Below are 20,205 nucleotides of genomic sequence, written 5' to 3' on the forward strand. Positions count from 1 at the left end.
GTGCGCCTCCTGGCAGGGAGGGATTACAACCCCTCCCCTTTATGGAGCTGCAACCTCTCCACATGGCATCTGGGTGGAAGGAGAGGGAAGCGCTAGAAAAGCACATGAGATTTGTAACCGCATGCCCACAAGTGCCACCTAACCTTTGCTCACATTTCTGCAGCCCCATCTAGTCACATGGCCCCATTTAGATGGAACAGAACATGAATCTCTGCCACAGTCCGTAAACTCTGGATGAGGCTTGTTTCAGGGTACCCATAAAAGAACAAGACTCATCTTGGGCAGTACAAGTCTATTCACAGAGCTGAATAGTATCCATGGCTAAAAAGAACTAGTGAACATGTCCATTCTTCCTTTCTCCTATCCTCTTCAAATCCCAGAGTTTTTTCTTGGATTTAGGCCCAAGAGATCAGGATGATGAAGGTTCTTGAATTACAGGATATTTGGAATAGTGGATCCTATTTCCCTGACTTCCTCGCTATAGGCATAGTCACACTTTCCTTCTAGTAAAGAAAGGCAGCTAATGTAGTCATTTATTACTTTAGAGGGTGTGGACTTTGGAGGCAGACCGCCTGGGTTCAGGTCCAGCTCTGCCACTTACTTTGTGATATTGAGCAAGTCACTATATCTCTCTGGGCCTGGGTTTTTTCAGCTCTGAAATGGGGAAAATAATAGTTTATACCACTTAGGGTTTTTGTAAGGATAATTGAGTTGTATGTGTATATGTGTATGTATGTATGTATTGTGTGGGTATATACGTGTGTATTAGGATAGCACTTGGCATACTGTAAATAGAATATAAGCATTAGGTTTTATTTTGACATGGAGGCATTGGTAGTTCAGTGGTAGAATTCTCATCTTCCGTGTGGAAGACATGGGTTGAATTCCCAGCCAATGCACGTAGTGTGCAACCAACACCTGTCTGTCCGTGGAGGTTTGCATGTTGCTGAATAGACATCAGTGGAGCTTCCAGACTAAGATGGCCTAGGAAGAAAGGCCTGGTGATCTACTTCCAAAAATGAGCCAATGAAAGCCCTGTGGCTCACGATGGCCCAATCCATACCTGACCGTGGGAATGGCAGAGGAATGGGCAGCGTTTTGCCCCATTGTGCACGGGGCCACCACTAGTTGAGGGCTGACTCGACAGCAGGTCTAAAAACAACAATAACAACATTGACAGCTGATATACAAGGGACTCTCATGATTGTGCTTATTGGTTTCAGAGCAAGACATTCCATCTCTTCAGCATAACTCTGATGGCCACATTTTCCAAGTCAAAAATTGAGACACATGTCCTGAAAAGATAATGAGTGTGCTCAGGACAGTGATGGCCCAGAATGGGTGAAATAGGGGCTAGTCAGGAAAATCCTGGGGCCTGATTCCTACTCGACATATAAGGCACGCTGTTGGTTTGGGACTTTGTGCGAGTTATTGACCTCTTTTTGCCTTGGCTTGCACGTGGGGTAGAATGGGGTAGGGCACTCACACAGTGATAACTCTGTGGGGTTGTGATGATATTTTAGTGAGTTACTGCCTGAAGATGCTTAGAAAAGTACATGGCACGTTATATGTCCTGAGTAAATGCTAGGCATATTTGGGTTGTTGTTATCATTATCTTCAGTTTTCTCCACATCTCTCGTCCCTGGCCTCCTGGAAGGATTGCATCCAGGACCCTAGGGGTCCCTTGTGTGCTAGGAGCTGCTCACTGAGCAGGGCGAAAGCTCCAGCAGACACTTGTGGCTTTTGAGGGGAGACCAGCTCATGAGACAGTTGGTGGGGAACGCTGGTCAGATTTATCTTTGAAGAACTGATTATTATCCTTGGGGGATGGAAAGAAACAGATATTCTGTTATTCACAGGAAGGTGTGGGGGAGTGTCACTGCTTCGGGACCCTAAAGGTCAAGGCCAGCTGGCTGACCTTTTCCAGCACTTCCCTCTGCTTCCACCCAGATGCTATGTGTAGAAGCTGCAGCTTCATAAAGGGGAGGGGCTGTGATCCCTCCCTGCCAGGAGGCGCTCCTACACCAGAAATACATACTTTGGACTCTGCATGAGCAAGAAATGAGTTTCATTACATTAAGCCACTGAGATTTGGGGTTATTTGTGACAACTGTGAGCTTACCCTGATTAAAATGTGACAGATAACCCAGTGGGTCTCAGTGCTGGGAGGACCCTAAATCCCCCAACTTCCCCCAGACTCTCAACCCTAAACCTCCTGACTCTCAGGCCAGAGCACTGCCACTTGTCCGTGCACTGCTCTGGGCCTAGAGTGAAATCCTTGAAAGTAAAGGCATTTTCAAGTAAACGGGGCACTGGCTTATCCACAGGTTTCGTTAAGGGCTAAGATGCTCAAACTCCACCAGCATTCCTGCCCCTGACAAAGTTCACAGCTTCTTAAATCTGGCCTGGAAGCTTTTAGAGCCAAATGTCTATTTCCTTGGGCCTCAGTAGCCATTGCTTTCTCTCAAGATTCATCTTTGACTTTCTGGAATTTTGCAATAGTTGCTTGAATGGAATGGCTGCAGTTGAGTTTCCTGAGAATATGTTTTTACAGCTTCTTTGTAGAAATGCATGTGGAAGACATTTTACCAATTCCAAGAAGGTTTTTTTTTCACTCCCTCTGGAAAATTCCTTTTAACAGGACTGTCATACTTTTAGCTTCTCCAAAAATAACTAGGAGGATTTTTTTTTTTTTTGTCTTGGGATGTACTGAGTGCTCTGAGGGGCTGGTGAACTCTGCTGCATATCCCAAGAGTTGGGGGAAGTCCTGCTGGGATTAAGGGGAGCCCCTAGGCAGTACAGAGCTGGAGAACCTGGCAACTTCTCTGCTGCTGGCTTCCTGCAGAGAGGCAACTTCAGAAAAGCAGCTTCAGCTTCCCAGGGCATGGAAACTTCCAGATTGGAAGGCACTTCTTTCAGGTCTGAGGCAATTGTTTGGGCTGCTTCCATCTGGAGGAAGGACTGGGCCTGTAGTTCCAAATGTCTGAAAGGGAAGTCTAGCCTTGAACAACATGACACCTGGCCAATGGGCAGGTCTCCAGTCTGAGCCTGCAAGGTGCATGCAGGAGGCTGTTTGCAGATGGATAATCGCTCAGCCTGGTTGCTGATCCCTTGTGTCATTTGTCTAGTGGCGAGTGGCTGCTTTGGTCACAGAAAGCCCAGGGCATGATTCGCTTCTAAAGAGAGACGTCATTTCTCCCACAGAACCAAATGCAGTGGATAGTGTGCAATAGATTACCAAGTGACTGACTGACTTGGTGACTGACAGGAGAGGAGGTCACGTGGGCCCAGAAGGGTACAATGCATTCGAATTAGGGCTGCTTGGTTACTCCTTGTTCAGAGCGTCACTTCTTCAGCAGTTATATGGGTGTCCCGCAGATAGTATGGTGGCTTCTCCATATAATCAGGGGAAAAGAGAGAGGCACGTAACAGGACCCAAGTGCCTGTTTTGTGCTAACCACTGAGCTAGGTGCATTATGTCCATTTATCATTCAGTCCTCACAATGCCCTTCACACTGGGGGTTGTTGGCTGCGTTTTCCAGAAGCTCAGAGAACGTATGTGTCCAGGGTCATACAGCTGGAAGGGAGAAAAGCAAGACTTGTCTGCCTGCAAAACAGGTACTTCCCTATATAGACCAGTGTTTGTGAAGGCTTCCATTGGGGTGAAGTGGCCTGCCTTAGTTGGTGCATGTGGACACCTGACTTGAGTGAGACTTGGCAAACTATAGTGGACAGCATGCATGGGAAAATTTTTGGAAGGGCTTTGACTTTGATTCTCATTGTTTGTGTGTTTGGTTTTTGCTATTCCTGCATAACTGGGAAAACAGCCAAACCATGTCTAACTCTAATACAGTGGGTGCACTTACGCTTTAGTTCAGCTGGCTCACCTGATTAATGATATGTTCTGGGCTATCCTCAAGGTTTTCAGTCAAGGTGAACTCAGCAATATTCAGTCAGCTGAATATAGAGCTCTTCTATCCAACTGTCATCAGGTGAGAAATCAGGCCATGATGCCAGACAGTCACTAGGGGTCACTGTTGTCACTTATTCCTACAGGGGCCAGCTTGGTGCTCCCACTGCCACCCAGTTTGAATGCAGGCAAAGAGTAAATGATGAACCAGTTTTAAAAAATAGAATATGGTGTGTTTGCTTCCTAGGAACCAGCTACCCTCTGTGGGCTGATGAACACTTAAAATGCACCAGGGACAACATATGGTTCCCATGATTGGGAGCTGGCTTTTCTCTGAAAAGTACTGCTCTGAGCCTTGTCAGCAGTCGCCGTTTCCAAGCACTGGGAGGTCCTGCTGTCAGACCTGTTATTACTTAACCGGCTTCCCACGCACGTTCCCCGGGAGCTGCTTTACAACAGGCTCACGTGTTGGCTTTTGCTCAGGCAGTGTCAGCGGGCGGCGTCACAAGGTGAATGAGAGCAGAGTGTTTACTGTGTCCGGTATTTTAAAAACTCAAATGTGTGCCACAGGCCCGTTGCTTCTGTAGCTGCAGGAAGAAGCAAGGCTAGTTCTCTGTTCCAGCACCGGCGGGTGCTGCCCTCTGGGTCTGACTCCTGCAAGGAACTCGATAGAGTTGGGTGGCTTATTTCATGTCTCTTGCTTGCCTCAAAATTACTTTAATATAGTTTCTTATACAGCATCATTTGCAAATATTTTGTGATTGTGGCACCTCTTCTGCCTATCTCTTCGTACTCAAAAATCAAGGACTTTGTTCTTATGGTTTCCAGGGGACCGAGCTAATAATAAATTTATACATGCAGATTACTTACATGCATAAATGATTTGTATTTACACAAATGATTGAACAGGTATGTGCATTGCAGTAATTTCTAAACAATGCCCTGAGCTAATTACCTTACTTTGAAATACTAAATTAGGTGATCACATTGTATTTATTAATTCCCCAAGTCCCATTATCTCTCCCCAAAGAGATACTAAAGAAACATAAAAGAGACAAGGAATAAATAAAAATAAGGGTATTAGACAAAGGAAAAAGAGGATTAAAATATTACAGGTGCAAAGAAAACAGTTAGTTCACTGACATATGTTTCATAAGAGCCTGCACAGCTAAGAAAGATTAGTGAATTTATATGAGCTTCCCAGCTCCCAAGGCAAAGAGGACAATATTTACATTTCTGGCACTCGGACCTGGGAGTTATTTCTCCTTGAATCTTCATTAGAGATGTTGGTTACTAGAGTGAGTAAATGACACTTCTCAGCAGACACACACTCAGGCTCCATAGGCTTTTTTCTTACACCAGCTACTAGCTGCCTTCCATGCTCAGGCTCATGGTGACCCCACGTGTGTCAGTAGAACTGTGCTCCGGAGGATTTCCAATGGCTGTGATCTTTTAGAAATAGATTATCAGGGCCTTCTTCTGGTGTGCCTCTTTGTGGACTCTGAGCCTCTGACCTCAGTCAGTGGCTGAGTGTGTTTGCACCAGCCAGGGTTCTTTTCCAGTCCTTTAAAGCATGCCTGAGGCGTACCACCTACGGGAAACTTCACCCAAACCCTTCTGTCATGGGGAGACCAAAACCAACTTGTTCAAATACACAGCTTCCTGGTGGTCGGACTCAAATCGAAGAATGATTCTAGATTGTTCTCTGCAGTCTGTGACTGCGCCTCAGCAACCACCCGAAGTCCACAGCATCTTGAAAGTGTAGGCTCTGAGTTTCTGAGCATGAGCCCTGCTTCGGGGGACCCCAGAGCAAGGCCTCTCTGGGCAGGAGTGGTCTACCCTGCTTCCCTCAAAGCAGTGGCCCTGTGCTGTCTAGGAGGCTAGGAATGGAAGCACTGGAGAGAATGGGTGCTCTGAGCTGAGGCAGAGTACAAGGAGCAGGTGGGGGGGTGGGGATGATGTTTAAGAACACATCGAAACATGCCCCTCATTTGAGACCTCCACCACTAGCCGCTTTCAGCGAGCTCTTCACCCACCAGGTCATCTGCCAGAAGTGGAAAGCACCTGAACCTATAACAGATCCCAACAAGTTAAGCTTCTAGCTATTGATTTCATAAGTTTCCATGGGCATTTCAGTGTTCTTTTAGGCAAATGGAAAAATACCACTTAACAATCAGAATGACATATTTAATCCACTCTAGGTACAAAGCATGGTATTAGATGCTGTGGGAAACATAAAGGGACTTGAGTTATGATGCCTGCCTTCAAGGGGAGAAATAAGTCAGGTGGGAAGAGACATAGAGGAAGGCGTGGTCCTGCTGATCTGAAGATGGGGGTGGGGAGCAGGTGTGTGTGTGTGTCTGTGTGTGTAGGTGAGTGTGTGTGTCTGTGTGTATGAGTGTGTCTGTGTGTAGGCTAGTGTGTGTGTCTGTGTCTCTGCAGTGGAGACTGGAGGGACAGCTGCAGGCTTCATAAAGTGAAAGCTGAAATGGGCCTTAAATATTAGTCCAGGAGGAGGGACCACACTGAACAGAGGCACTCAGACAGGCCTGCATCAGCTGTGTTTAGGGGATGGTGATGTTTATGAGTAAAAATGACTTTTGCCTGCAGGAACAATGCTCCAAGGAGCTCTGGTTAAAAAAAAACAGAAAAACTAGTTTATCATATTCTTCCAAAATCCCATAAAAAAATAAAGTCAACATTTTTCTTTTCCAGTAGAAGAAACTAACCACACAATTCTAGATTAGGGTTAATAAAAATGGCTCCGAACAAAGCTTTTGCTCCCCAAATCCGTGTTCCCGAAGAACTCTTTTGTGTCAATTATATTGAACTCAGGGAACTGGGAGATAATAGTTTACATTCTCAATAACTCAAACTTGAGTTTCCTTTCTGTCTTTTGATTCCTTCACTCTTTGGTCCCAGAGGTAGAAAGGATCCAGTCTTCTGTCCTGCAAAACAAAAAGGGAGTGCAGGTGAGGTGGGGCAAAGTGCCCTTCTGGAGTTCTTTGGGCACGGGGAAAGTACCAGAGTTCAACCGAGTTTGTCAAAGTTTAAAACTTTTGAGTTCACCTCATCTAATGGCAATGCTTTTGTGGTCCCTGTGGCTGTTGTCATTGTTTACAGTGGTCTGGAAGATGACCACTCAGAGGAAGGGTGGCAAGAAGGACTCGTTACGGCTTTGAAAACACACATCCTATCAATCATCTCCCAGAATATCCCTTGTTCCTAAGAGCCTGTGCCATGAATTTAACAACATTTGGAAATGGGGGACTCATCCTTCTGCCATTGGGGGTCGGGCATCGTTGTCCTGTAAGGTTTGCCTCTAAAATCGTTCTGAATCTGTGCAGTCCTCTTGTCTCCATCCCACCACCACTTCTGGATGTGGTTGCCCCTTGCACATCCATGCTGGTCTCCTTGCAGTCTCCACACCTTGCCTGAGACACGTTTTAAAATGCAAACCTGACCAAGCCGCTAGGCTGCCTAAAACACTTGGGCAGCCCCTCACCATACCTCTGCTGAGGGCTGAGCCCTTTAATTGCCCTCAGGCTCTGTGTGATCTGCGCCTGATTACTTGACCACTTCGTGCGTGCCAATCTCCCCTTTAGACCCAGAAGTACTGATGCTGCTGTTTCCTCATGAACTAGGCTCTTTCCTTCCTGTCATGGAGCCTATTCCATCTGCGTGAAATGTTTTCATTCCTGTTGGTTGTTAGCTGCCCTGGAGTCTGCTCCGACTCGTGGTGACCCCATTCCCAATGGAATGAAGCGTTGCTGGGTCCTGTGTTGTCCTCATGATCTTTGGTATCTTTGAGCCTGTTATTGCAGTTACTGCGTCAATCCAATCTCATGGAGGGTTTCCCTCGTTTTTGCTGACACTGTACCAAATATGATATCCTTTTCTAATGATTGGTCTTTCCTGATAACGTGTCCAAAGCAGGGCTTCAAAACAGTTCCTTCCCCTCCTCTGTTCCTTTCCCAGTTTGAGAATTTGCATTCCTAACAAATTACCAGTGCTGCTAGTTCTGAGAACCACTAGTAGAGGAGTGGTTCTCAAAATTTGTCATACATAAGAGTCACCTGGGGATCTTGTTAAAATGTAGATTCCGATTCAGTGTATCTGGGGTGGAAATGCAAATTCTCAGCAGGGGTTCTAACTGGAATGGACTGGTTCAAAGACTTGGTCCAAATTAAGTGAGCCGAAGTCTCCCATCCTCACTTCTAAGGAACATTCTGGTTGTATTTCTTCTAAGACTGATTTGTTCATTCTCCTGGCAGTCCACAGCAGTCAGTACTCTGCAAACACCACACTTCGGAGACATCAGTTCTTCTGTCTCTCTTTCGCTATCCAACTTTTGCATTCCTGTTAGGTGACTACAACTCATTTTATGGATGTCACTGGAAACCCTGGTGGTGTAGTGGTTAAGAGCTATGGCTGCTAACCAAAAGGTTCGCAGTTTGAATCCACCAGGTGCTCCTTGGAAACTCTATAGGGCCGTTCTACTCTGTCCTATAGGGTTGCTATGAGTCGGAATCAACTCGATGGCAAGGGGTTACGGGTAACTTCTTTAGGGAAGCCTCTGGATGAGGCCAGCTCCCCCCCTTCTTTTATTCTCTCCTAGTATCCTGTCCTGTTTGGTAGCACATATCACAGTTATAACTGAATAATTGATGTGTAGTCATTACTGACCGCTAGACTGGAAGCCCTTTGCAAGTAGAGCCTGTGTTCTCTATTTGCGCCCTAACCAAACGCCCCTGGGCTATTCTGTCACAGTTACCCAAGTGTGATAGCAAAGTAGAGCTGAACGTTTCCTGAGATAACAGAGCCTTCCAGAGCAACATGCAAGGGCAGAAATATGATCACAACATCAAGGGGCTTCCCAAATGTATACTAGAAGTAATGTCGACATGTGTTTAACAGAGGGCGATGAATCAATGAGGGAATTAGGTTTCTGGTACAAAGATATTGCAAGATCTGTTTATTAAATGAATTTATAATGTTGGAATAGCACTACCCTTGGATTCTTACAGAAAGATGGTGATAAAATAAATACTAGAGGCTATGTATATATGGAGGAAGAAAGGCCTGGTGATCCACTTCTAAAAATCAGCCATTGAAAAAACCCTATGGAGCACAGCTCTACTCTGGCACACATTTTTTTTTTTAATAATAGTATTTTAAAAAAAGGAAAAAAAAAAAAAAACCTTTGCCATCAAGTTGATTGTGACTCATAGCGACCCTATAGGACAGAGTAGAACTGCCCCATAGGGCTTCCAAGGGGTGGCTGGTGGATGCGAACTGCTGACCCTTTGGTTAGCAGCTGAGCTCTTAACCACTGCGCCACCAAGAGATACATACATACATATATATATATTTATATATTTATGTGTATGTATCCATATATATCTCTATCTATCTATTGACAGATAGTTGTTGTTAGGTGCCGTCAGGTTTTGAGTTGGTTTCAACTCATAGCAACCCTAAGTACAACTAAACAAAACACTGCCCACTCCTGCGCTATCCTCACAATCATTGCAATGCCTGAGCCCATGGTTGCAGCCACTATGTCAACCCATCTCATCAAGGGTTGTCCTCTTTTTTGCTGACCCTCCACTTTATCAAGCATGATGTTCTTCTCCTGGGACTGGTCCCTCCTGATAACATATCCAAAGTATATAAGACACAGCCTCACCATCCTTGCTTCCAAGAAGCACTCTGGCTGTATTTCTTCCAAGACAGATATGTTCGTTCTTCTGGCAGTTCGTGATATATTCAGTATTCTTTGCTAACATCGTAATTCCCAGGGCATCAATTCTTCGGTCATCCTAATTCATCATCCAGCTTTTGCATGCATATGAAACCATTGGAAATATCATGGTTTGGGTCAGGTGCCACTTAGTCCTGAAAGTAACATTTTTGCTTTTTAACACACACACACATATTGTAAAAAATGGTATGGAGCAGCGCCTGACCTCCTATAACTTCACAAGGGGGAAGGAGAATCGAGATCAATAGCCCAAGGCTAATTCCTATAAGGCAGGGGTCAGACATGCCTCCTCTCTCCACCATCTTTACCAATTCTGATACCAACTGTCTGTCACACTGTACTCTCTACGTCCCTATGGCATTTGATAATTCACTGCAATGGCCACACAGAACTCACGGACAACACTCACGATTATGGGGTTTATAAGGGAAGTAACAGTGTACAACTCAGATTCAGGAACACTCAGGAGACAGTTCTACCATGAGGACAGCCTCTTCCCAGCCATGCTAAAAAGCACGCCTCTCCCTGGTCCTAGGCCTCTGCCCAAAGGCACTCAGCTTTCTCTCTCCATGGGTTGGGAAGCTCACCTACGCCATCTCTACTGCTGCTGGGTCTCTCCTTCCTTGGTGGTGGTGGGCTCTTCTCTCTGCTCTGGAATTGGTTCTCTTTTAAGGCAAAACTGACCAATCCCCTTAAAACCCACCAAAACCAAACCCATTGCTGTCGAGTCAATTCTGACTCATAGCGACCTTGTAGGACAGAGTAGAACTGCCCCATAGGGTTTCCAAGGAGCACCTGATGGATTCAAACAGCCAACCTTTTGGTTAGCAGGCATTGCTCTTAACCATTACGCCACTGAGGTTTCCCCAACGACCCTGGGGGGCTGCAATTTTCTTATTTGCATAGTCCCACCCAATCAATTGGGCGGGAGTTACAAGACCATGGCTGGAAAGGCCACACAAAAAATCTTACCACCCCTTGGCATTTCTAGCCATTGTTCTTTCATATTTGGAGAATAATTTCCCTTTCCCATTCATTTTACGAGTCCAAAACAGTCATTAACAATCAGTCCTCCAATAGGGTGAAGTTACTCAGGTACCAGCTATTCAGGTCTGCTGCAGGTTTCCATCTGATCTAGTCAGGTTTTCCAAAAGTCATCTCAGCTCCACCCTTTCTGGCCTCTGATAAAATTTAACTGAGAGAAGATTATTCGCTTGCTCTGATCCTCACGAAGTATTAGCATAGCAAAACCTTTAAGGGGCTTTAGGTTTGGCCACTGTACTCGAGTCCAGTAGTGCCTCTTCCTTAGTTCACACTTTCACACTTATAGCTTCTACAATTACAGATTTTACAATCACAATTAACTTTGTTAATAACCAACACTCACAGCTCAATCATATAATCCTATCAGCATCTTCCCCACCCTCTCCAGACCCATCCAGGAAAAGAAGAATCTATTCAGTAGGTATCCTCGCTTGTCTCCCTCATTTTGAGTGTAAGCATACCCATGAAAGTGTATAAGCCAGTCACTTCATGCTTTTATCTTCCCCCATTTTAGATAGTCAGTGTTTAAATTACCCATTGATGGCGTAGTGATTAAGAGCTATGGCAGCTAACCAAAAGGTTGACAGTTTGAATCCTCTAGGGGCTCCTTGGAAACTATGGGGCAGTTTCTACTCTGTCCTATAGGGTGGATATGAGTCGGAACTGACTTGACGGCAACGGATTTTATCAACCACTACTCTGAGCATCTTCTGTACACTTGAGGAATCTTCTTTTCTGGTTGCAACTTTAAGCATCTTCATCCGTAAGTGAAGTCCAGTCCAGAGCAAGCCATCAAATTGCAACAATCTACAACAGCTCTTGGAAAGAGATGATGGAAAAGCTCAATATCATCAGTCAGAACAAGGCCAGGGGCCGACTGTGGAACAGACCATCAATTGCTCTTATGGAAGTTCAAGCTAAAACTGAAGAAAATCAGAACAAGTCCACAAGAGCCAAAATGTGACCTTGAGTATATCCCACCTGAATTTAGAGACCATCTGAAGAATAGATTTGATGCATTGAACACTAGTGACTGAAGACCAGACTAGTTGTGGAATGACAGCAAGGACATCATCCATGAAGAAAGCAAGAGGTCACTGAAAAGACAGGAAAGAAAGAAAAGACCAAGACAGATGTCAGAGGAGACTCTGAAACTTGCTCTTGAGCGTCAAGCAGCTAAAGCAAAAGGAAGGATTGATGAAGTAAAATAACTGAACAGAAGATTTCAAAGGGCGTCTCCAGAAGACAAAGTAAAATATTATAATGACATGTCCAAAGAGCTGTAGGTAGAAAACCAAAATGGAAGAACACACTCGGTGTTTCTCAAGCGGAAAAACTGAAGAAAAAATTCAAGCCTGGAGTTGCAATAGTGAAGGATTCTATGGGGAAAATATTAAACGACACAGGAATCATCAAAAGAAGGTGGAAGGAATACACAGAGTCATTATACCAAAAAGAATTAGTCAACGTTCAACCGTCTCAAGAGGTGGCATATGATCAGGAACCGATAGTACTGAAGGAAGAAGTCCAAGCTGCTCTGAAGGCATTGGCAAAAAGCAAGGCTCCAGAAATTGATGGACTATGAATTGAGATGCTTCAACAAACAGATGCAGCACTCCAAGAGGTGCTCACTCATCTATGCCAAGAAATATGGAAGACAGCTTCCTGGCCAACTGACTGGAAGAGATCCATATTTATGCCTATTCCCAAGAAAGGTGATCCAACTGAATGTGGAAATAATAGAACAATATCCTTAATATCACACACAAGCAAAATTCTGCTGAAGATCATTCAAAAACGGCTACAGCAGTATATCAACAGGGAACTGCCAGAAAATCAGGCCGGTTTCAGAAGAGGACGTGGAACCAGGGATATCATTGCTGATGTAAGGTGGATCCTGGCTGAAAGCAGAGAACACCAGAAGGATGTTTACCTGTGTTTTATTGACTATGCAAAAGCATTCGACTGTGTGGATCATAACAAATTATCGATAACATTGTAAAGAATAGGAATTCCAGAACACTTAATTGTGCTCATGAGGTGGAGCAAGAGGCAGTTGTTCGCACAGAACAAGGGGGTACTGATTGGTTTAAAGTCACCATACCTATTCAATCTGTATGCTGAGCATATAATCCAAGAAGCTGGACTATATGAAGAAGAACGGGGCATCAGGCTTGGAGGAGGACTGATTAACAACCTGTGTTATGTAGATGACACAACCTTGCTTGCTGAAAGTGAAGAGGACTTGAAGCACTTACTAATGAAGATCAAAGACCACAGCCTTCAGTATGGATTGCACCTCAACATAAAGAAAACAAAAATCCTCACAACTGGACCAATGAGCAACATCATGATAAACGGAGAAAAGACTGAAGTTGTCAAGGATTTTATTTTACTTGGATCCACAATCAACGCTATGGAAGTAGCAGTCAAGAAATCAAAAGACGCATTGCATTGGGTAAATCTGCTGCAAAGGACCTCTTTAAAGTGTTGAAGAGCAAAGATGTCACCCTGAAGACTAAGGTGCGCCTGACCCAAGCCATGGTATTTTCAGTCACTTCATATGAATGTGAAAGCTGGACAATGAATAAGGAAGACCGAAGAAGAATTGACGCCTTTGAATTGTGGTGTTGGTGAAGAATACCGAATATACCATGGACTGCCAAAAGAACGAACAAATCTGTGTTAGAAGAAGTACAGCCAGAATGCTCCTTAGAAGCAAGGATGGCGAGACTGAGTCTTAGGAGGGATCAGTCTCTGGAAAAGGACATCATGTTTGGCAGAGTACAGGGTCAGTGGAAAAGAGGAAGACCCTCAACGAGGTGGATTGTCACAGTGGGTGCAACAATGAGCTGGAGTATAACAATGATTGTAAGGATGGCACAGGACTGGGCAGTGTTTTGTTCTGTTGTGCATAGGGTCCCTATGAGTCAGAACCAACTCGACAGCACCTAACAACAACAACACAACAGCTCATGGTGTCAAACATCTTTCTCTTCATTCGGTTGCGTTCTGGTCAGCTCATCCCTAGCCATCCAAGCTAGGTTGCAGTGGGTAGCAGCCTTAGGCTTGAGAGTTCACACACACACCTCTTGGCACTTCAGACAGCCCCTTCACACACTGTCAATCCTAGCCCCCTTGGGCTAGGCCAGCAGGTTCCACCTGTAAAGTTCAGGAGTCCAAGGACTGCTTTTACTTCTGACCAGCCAGCCCTTCCTCTCTCTGTCTCATCCCCAGACCTGGACTAGGTCAGTGGGTGCTGGTGGAACATGTCCAACCTCAGCCCATCTCTTCATTGCTGCACTTCCCATTTCCACTCATTGAGTGGACTCAGTTGGTCACCACAAGTGAGCAGACCAAGCTCTCTACTCACTGGCTCACTTTAACTTCCATTCCTGGAAGGGGGCTCCTTCTGATGGGCATTGACTTTTCCTGCCTCCATGCATCTGCTTGTTGAAAATTCAAAAAGCAAAACAGTTACTTTTTTTTTTTCTCCTTCTGCAGGTCCTGCCTTCAAATGCAAATCATCTGTTCTCTTAGCAGCTCTGGGTGTTCTAGGAGTCCTTTCAAATGCAGATCTTGCCAGGGCTCAGGTTTTCAACCTGTGCCCTCATTCTGTACACAGGGCCACTGCACTGAACCAGCCTGTGCTGCCCTTGGGCACATCCTAGTTCCCCTTTTACCATATCCAGTCAAGCATTGGCTGAAGGCTGAGTAACAGGCTCTCTGTAATCTATAATATTCACTATTCATTTCCATCACACATTTAGGTCTGCTGTACAACACTAGGTAGGAGAAGCATTCAGTATCCACAGTATATTCAGATAAACACGGAATCCTAAACACATAACCCTTTTTCAAACATTCTAGTTTCCTCTTCCCTTCTCTCCTTGACTGTCTTCCCATTTATATGCATATAGCCTTGGGCCTTCTGCTGGAAAGTATAGTGGGGCTACCTAGCTGTAAAAACTGCATAGGGGCAGCTTCTGACCTCCTCTAACTTCACAAGGGGGAAGGAGAATCAAGATCAGCAGCCCAAGGCTAATTCCTATGAGGCAGCAGTCAGACATGCCTCCTCTCTCCACCATCTTTACCAGTTCTGACACCAACAGTCCCTCCCACTGTATTCTCTACTTCTTTGCTGGGTTCGATAATTCATGACAATGACCACACAGAACTCACAGACGATACTCATGATTATGGGGTTTATTGGGAAGTAACCATTTACAATTCAGATTCAGGAATACTCAGGAGACAGTTCTTCTATGAGAACAGCCTCTTCCCAGCCATGCTCACAGGCACACCTCTCTCTGGCCCTAAGCCTCTGCCTAAAGGCACTCAGCTTTCTGTCTCCATGGACTGGGAAGCCTACTATACCACCTCTGCTGCACAGTCTCTGCTGCTTGCTGGGTTGCTGCTGCTGGTCTCTTCTTTCTTGGTGGTGGTGGTGGGCTCTTCTCTCTGCTCTGGAGTTGGCTCTATTTTAAGGCAAAACTCATCAGTCCTCTTGGTGGGCCACACTTACCTTATTTGCTCCGTCCTGCCCAATCACTGGAACCTCTGTTGCATAGTGGTTAAGTGCTATGGCTGCTAACCAAAGGGTGGGTAGTTCGAATCCGCCAGGCGCTCCGTGGAAACTCTGTGGGGCAGTTCTACTCTGTCCTATGGGGTTGCTATGAGTCGGAATCGACTTGACGGCACTGGGTTTGTTTTTTTTTTTTTTTGGCCCAATCACTTGGGTGGAAGTTACAGACCATGCCTAAAAAGGCCATACAAAAGTAATCAGTTGCACCACACACACACATATAGGTGATGGTAGAGGGATAAGAGAATCTACAGTTTTAATAGGCAAACCCATTCTTATCTCCCATAGTTTTTAGACCCATGACTTTCTCTATTTCTTAGAAGAAATACAACCGGAATGCTTCTTGAAAATAAGGATGTCAAGACTTTGGCTCGCTTACTTTGGACACGCCATAAGGAAAGACCAATCGCTAGAAAAGGACATCATGGTTGGTTAAGTGGAGGGTGAGAGGGGCCCTTGGTGAGATAAACTGACACAATAGCTGCAACAATGGACTCAAACATACCAACAGTCGTGAAGGTGGCCCAGGACTTCATTCTGTTGTACGTAAGGTCACCATGAGTTGGGGTTAACTCTACAGCAACAACGTTTTCTGGGATGCTCCCAACTTAAACACAATTTCCAGTTGTGAAACTCAAAACCAAAGCCATTTATGTGATGTCAATTCTTGAAGAGAAGGATTTTAGGTTTTGAGAGTCTGATAAATAGACACATAAACTCTAAGGTATCCTACCTTGACTGCTTTCTGTTGCAATATACTTTGAATTTATTAAGGGACACCACATACACTCAGTATCGTTGAGCTGGATAGCTTACTCCGAGTTCGGATGAAGAAATTATTTTGATGGAGTGCAGGACCGTGGGCATAGAAAAGTTACAGAAGAAGTCGACATAAACTAGAGTTTACAAGGAGACACTGAACGATTAAATGCCAAATGGAGTCCTGGCACGGAGTGTTCCAGGAATACCGAGGCTAGTGGAAGACTCATAAGGAAAGTTCAGTGTGAGGTTGGTCCTGAAAGACTCTAGGTAATTTTGAGAGTGATTATACAGCCCAGTCAACCAAATGATTCAGGTTGCGTCACTTTCTGTGATAGTTTTAGAGACCAAGCCTTCCAAAGCAATGGAACTGTCCACCTCCGGATTTGTGAGAGCTTCTGTTCTTCTAGTTTCAACTCCCAGCAACTTTGCTGCATTCATCACCCTGAGTCCATATATGTCTGGGAATCACAGTTAAACCTTCTGCTTTAATGAGTTAATTTCATCTTTTTTTCTAGTCTTCGTTATTTTCTTAGAAACCCCCTTTATGGTCTTGCCTACTAGCCAAGTGATACAGAGGAACAAAGCAATGGCTTAAAAATTCCGGCCACTAAAAATCAATTCTACCAAAATAGTTATGAACTTCTTTAATGTTCTGTTTCAAATATAAATGTTATGAAACCCAGCAAACTGGTGGTCTCTTAAAGTCAAAAAGAGTGGCAATGTGTATGTGTAGAACATCTGTGGAACCTGCAAAGCTCTTTATTTCTGGTCATTATCGCCATTAACAAGCCTATTGCTGATATAAATTTTGTTAATTAGAATAAAGGACACCCATATTGTGGTGTTCTTTAAGTATGGTGATATATATGAATGCCATTGCTGGAAAATGCATTGGGGAAAATTTCTGTCTCTCTCTGATCAGCATGGATATAGTCCACATGCAGGGAGAATCAATGATTAGTTTTATTTTCAACTTTACAATCATTAAAAAAAATCATTAACTAAAACTAACTTTAAAAACATATACAATATTATGTATTACATATATATTCTAAATATATTTATATATGCTTAAGAGCTTTCAAGAAAATCTAATAAATATTCTGGGAATATATTTACGATATTGTATGCAACAAACGAAATTTTAAAAATGATGCCATTGTAACGAGATTATTTACTTTAAAAGTTCCAAAATAATGTCTTTTTTTTTTATTATTGTTGAAAATATGAATGATTTGACGAGTTTTCTTAGGATGGTGATTCTCAACCAGTGGGTGAGATCTTTGGACGTTCCCAAGGACACGTTTCTCTTATATTTACTACCAATTTCATTCCAACAAAACTACAAACTGCAGTGGATGAATGGGATCTGCAATCCAGCTGGGCTCGGCCAAGCCCTGTGCCCACCTGGCATATCCACCAGAGGGGGCACATTTTTCTAGCTTGTGCAAGAGTGCCATATAAGCTATTGGCAGCCAGGCATGGTACTGGGGGATGGAGCAGAGGACACATTTACCCTGCTTTACTGAATGTTAACAGCATGCGGTAGTTTCCGGGTCAGTGTGTGGCCTCAGGGATGGGAATGTGGGTTTAGCCCTGACCCAGGATTTCAGTGGTCTACTGTATGAAGTGTCTCAGCCTGGGTACCAAGGAACCTGGTTTCCATTCCTTTCTGGCTCAGCTTCTACCTCTGTGGTCTTAGTCAAGACATTCACGCTAGTTATTTCATCTGTAAAATATAACCCAGTGCCGTCGAGTCGATTCCGACTCATAGCGACCCTACAGAACAGAGTAGAACTGCCCCATAGAGTTTCCAAGGAGCACCTGACAGATTCAAACTGCCGACCCTTTGGTTAGCAGCTGTAACACTTAACCACTAAGCCACCAGGGTTTCCTTCTGTAAAATATAGGGGTTGCACAATCTCACTGTTCCTTCTGTTGTTGTTAGTTGCCCTCAACTAGGCTCTGACTCACAGGGACCTAATAGAAATCCGGTCCTACGTATCTTCACGATCTTCAGTATGTTTGAGTCCATTGTGGCTGTTGTGTCAATCCATCTCACTGAGGGTTTCCTTCATTTTCACTGACCCTCTACTTTACTAACCATGATGCCCTTTTCTGATGATATGTCTTTCGTGATGATGTGCCCAAGTAGGCGAGCTGAAGTCTCACTTCAAAGGAGCATTTGGGATGTAGTGTTCCTTTTAGTTCCTACATATTATGATTCTTTCAGGATCTTTGCATGTGAAATGTAAAATGAAAATCTTAGATGTTTTAAGGAATTCTTTATTTTTCTCTCTTTTGCCCACTGTACCTCTCCCTCTTTCTGCCTTTCCTTCCCCCCACCCCCAACACAAAGCCATGCATGCCCTGGTGCTTCCATATTAAACATTTGTTCTGTCCGTGTTCCTGCTGAGCAGACTTCATCATGCTGGGTGGTGGCAGTGGGGAGGACAGCCCCTCCTCAGTTGATTAAGCCATTGCATTAATGTCAGCATGGCCTTTGGACAGAAGAGGCAATGTGGTAGAGCCCAGCACAGAGGGAAAAAATGGCCAAAGGTTTATCTTCTCCATGCCTATTGTCTGCCTGCTTTGAGCAGCTGGGCAAGTTGTCTTCCCTGTATTCTTTGGGCTTTGCAAAGTCCCATAGAAATCTACGAAATGCTTGCAATACTTATTTTCTGCTAATCAGATGGTGCCAGCCGTCTGAAGCATATATGTAATATCAAACTCGCAGTTACTGAGTCAGCCGGGTACTAGACAAAATGTGTGCCTGCCAATTAAACTTGTTGCATTTGAATGGCTTTCTTTGGCAATACTGTATGCATTTAGACTGTTGTGAACAATAAAGGAAACCATTTTCCCCTTCTACCCAAGCCTAAAACTGCAGATGGCAGCCCTGTGTGTGAAGCTCTAGCCACTGAATTCGTCTTTTGTGTGTAGGAAAGAAGGTAATTTGAATGTTTGAACCCCCCACAGGAAGCTTGTCTCAAAATGAACAATTCGCCAAATAAAGACTAATTAGGGCCTAAATTAATTAGAAGGTGTGGTTTGAAAGGATGTTGATGAGAAGAGTCTGTCATTTTAGACAAATGGAACAGAGCTAAATAAATTAGTCTCCATTAATATCTTATTGTTCTGTGAGCGGCTCTCTTTTGTTGCTTTCATTAGAAAGCACCCCTTGAAATAAGCCTTCGCAGGCCATTACCGATTCAGCCCTCATTTCCAGACACCGAGAGCACAGCGCCTCCATTAAAGATGTTTCAACAAATCCTCATGGCTTCAGCAAATTAATATTTATATTTTCTGGGTGTTCTGTTTTTCATCTGGAAAACAGACCCTGAATGTTACTGACTTTTTTTGTCACCGAATTGTCAGAAGCAAGCTTCACATCAAAAAACGTGAACGCCAAGGGAAGGAAATTACAAAAACCTAGGGATGGGGCGGGGAGCAGGGGGGCGGGTAGGGCAGGGGAGGCAGTGATAGAAAAAGAAAAATAAAAACCTTCAAACTCTCCTGGATTAATAAATCCTTTTCTCTCTACTTTCAAATTTGTGTTTTTCATGATGCACTGTTTTCTATTTAAATAAACCATTACTTTCTGATGCTTCTGAGTTCTAATAGCTCTTTGATGACTTTTTAAAGATGTGTTCCAAAGCCTCACTACTGTGAATAATAGGATATATTTTATGTATGTGTGTAGTATGTTTTTCGTCTCTGAGAATGGAACGTCACTTTCTCTTTCTTCTCTCCATCTCTATTTCTTACAGATGGAGTGTTTGGAAGATGCTGGCGGATTCCGGTGATAGACATATACCGATATGAAGTCTCACCGCCTGTTCTGCAGCACCTGAGAGCCACTTTGCAGAAGCTGTCCCGCACAGGTACGTTGGGAGTTAGACAGGAGAGCGCCTTACAGTGCTGGATTGGTGGCACCTAGAGGCTAGCTTCTGGTTGCTCCTGCTAAACTCAGTGCTCACCAAATGCTTTTGTTTCTTCTTAAAAACCTACAGAGCCTCTGAGGGAGTGAAGCTTTGGAAATAGCCTGTGCTCTGAATCCTCCCAGCTGAACTAGGTAGCATCATGGTAGGAAGAAGTGGCCTGGGAACAGAGTGTGTTGTATGGAAGGTTTTACTCCAG

The 20,205-nt window shown here is 44.3% G+C and overlaps 1 protein-coding gene across 4 annotated transcripts in view; it reads left to right on the forward strand.

Moving 5' to 3' along the window:
- The window catches only part of PTPRN2 (protein tyrosine phosphatase receptor type N2), a 1,957,978-nt gene that overhangs the window by 531,568 nt on the left and 1,406,205 nt on the right, over positions 1 to 20,205 (forward strand). For all 4 annotated transcript variants that reach the window (XM_049861881.1, XM_049861880.1, XM_049861883.1 and 1 more), the window contains one exon: positions 19,836 to 19,949. In XM_049861881.1, the coding sequence (XP_049717838.1) occupies positions 19,836 to 19,949 (114 nt within the window). The remainder of the gene's footprint in view (positions 1 to 19,835; positions 19,950 to 20,205) is intronic.

This window comes from Elephas maximus, chromosome 20, assembly GCF_024166365.1.
Source record: "Elephas maximus indicus isolate mEleMax1 chromosome 20, mEleMax1 primary haplotype, whole genome shotgun sequence".
Taxonomy (NCBI): domain Eukaryota; kingdom Metazoa; phylum Chordata; class Mammalia; order Proboscidea; family Elephantidae; genus Elephas; species Elephas maximus.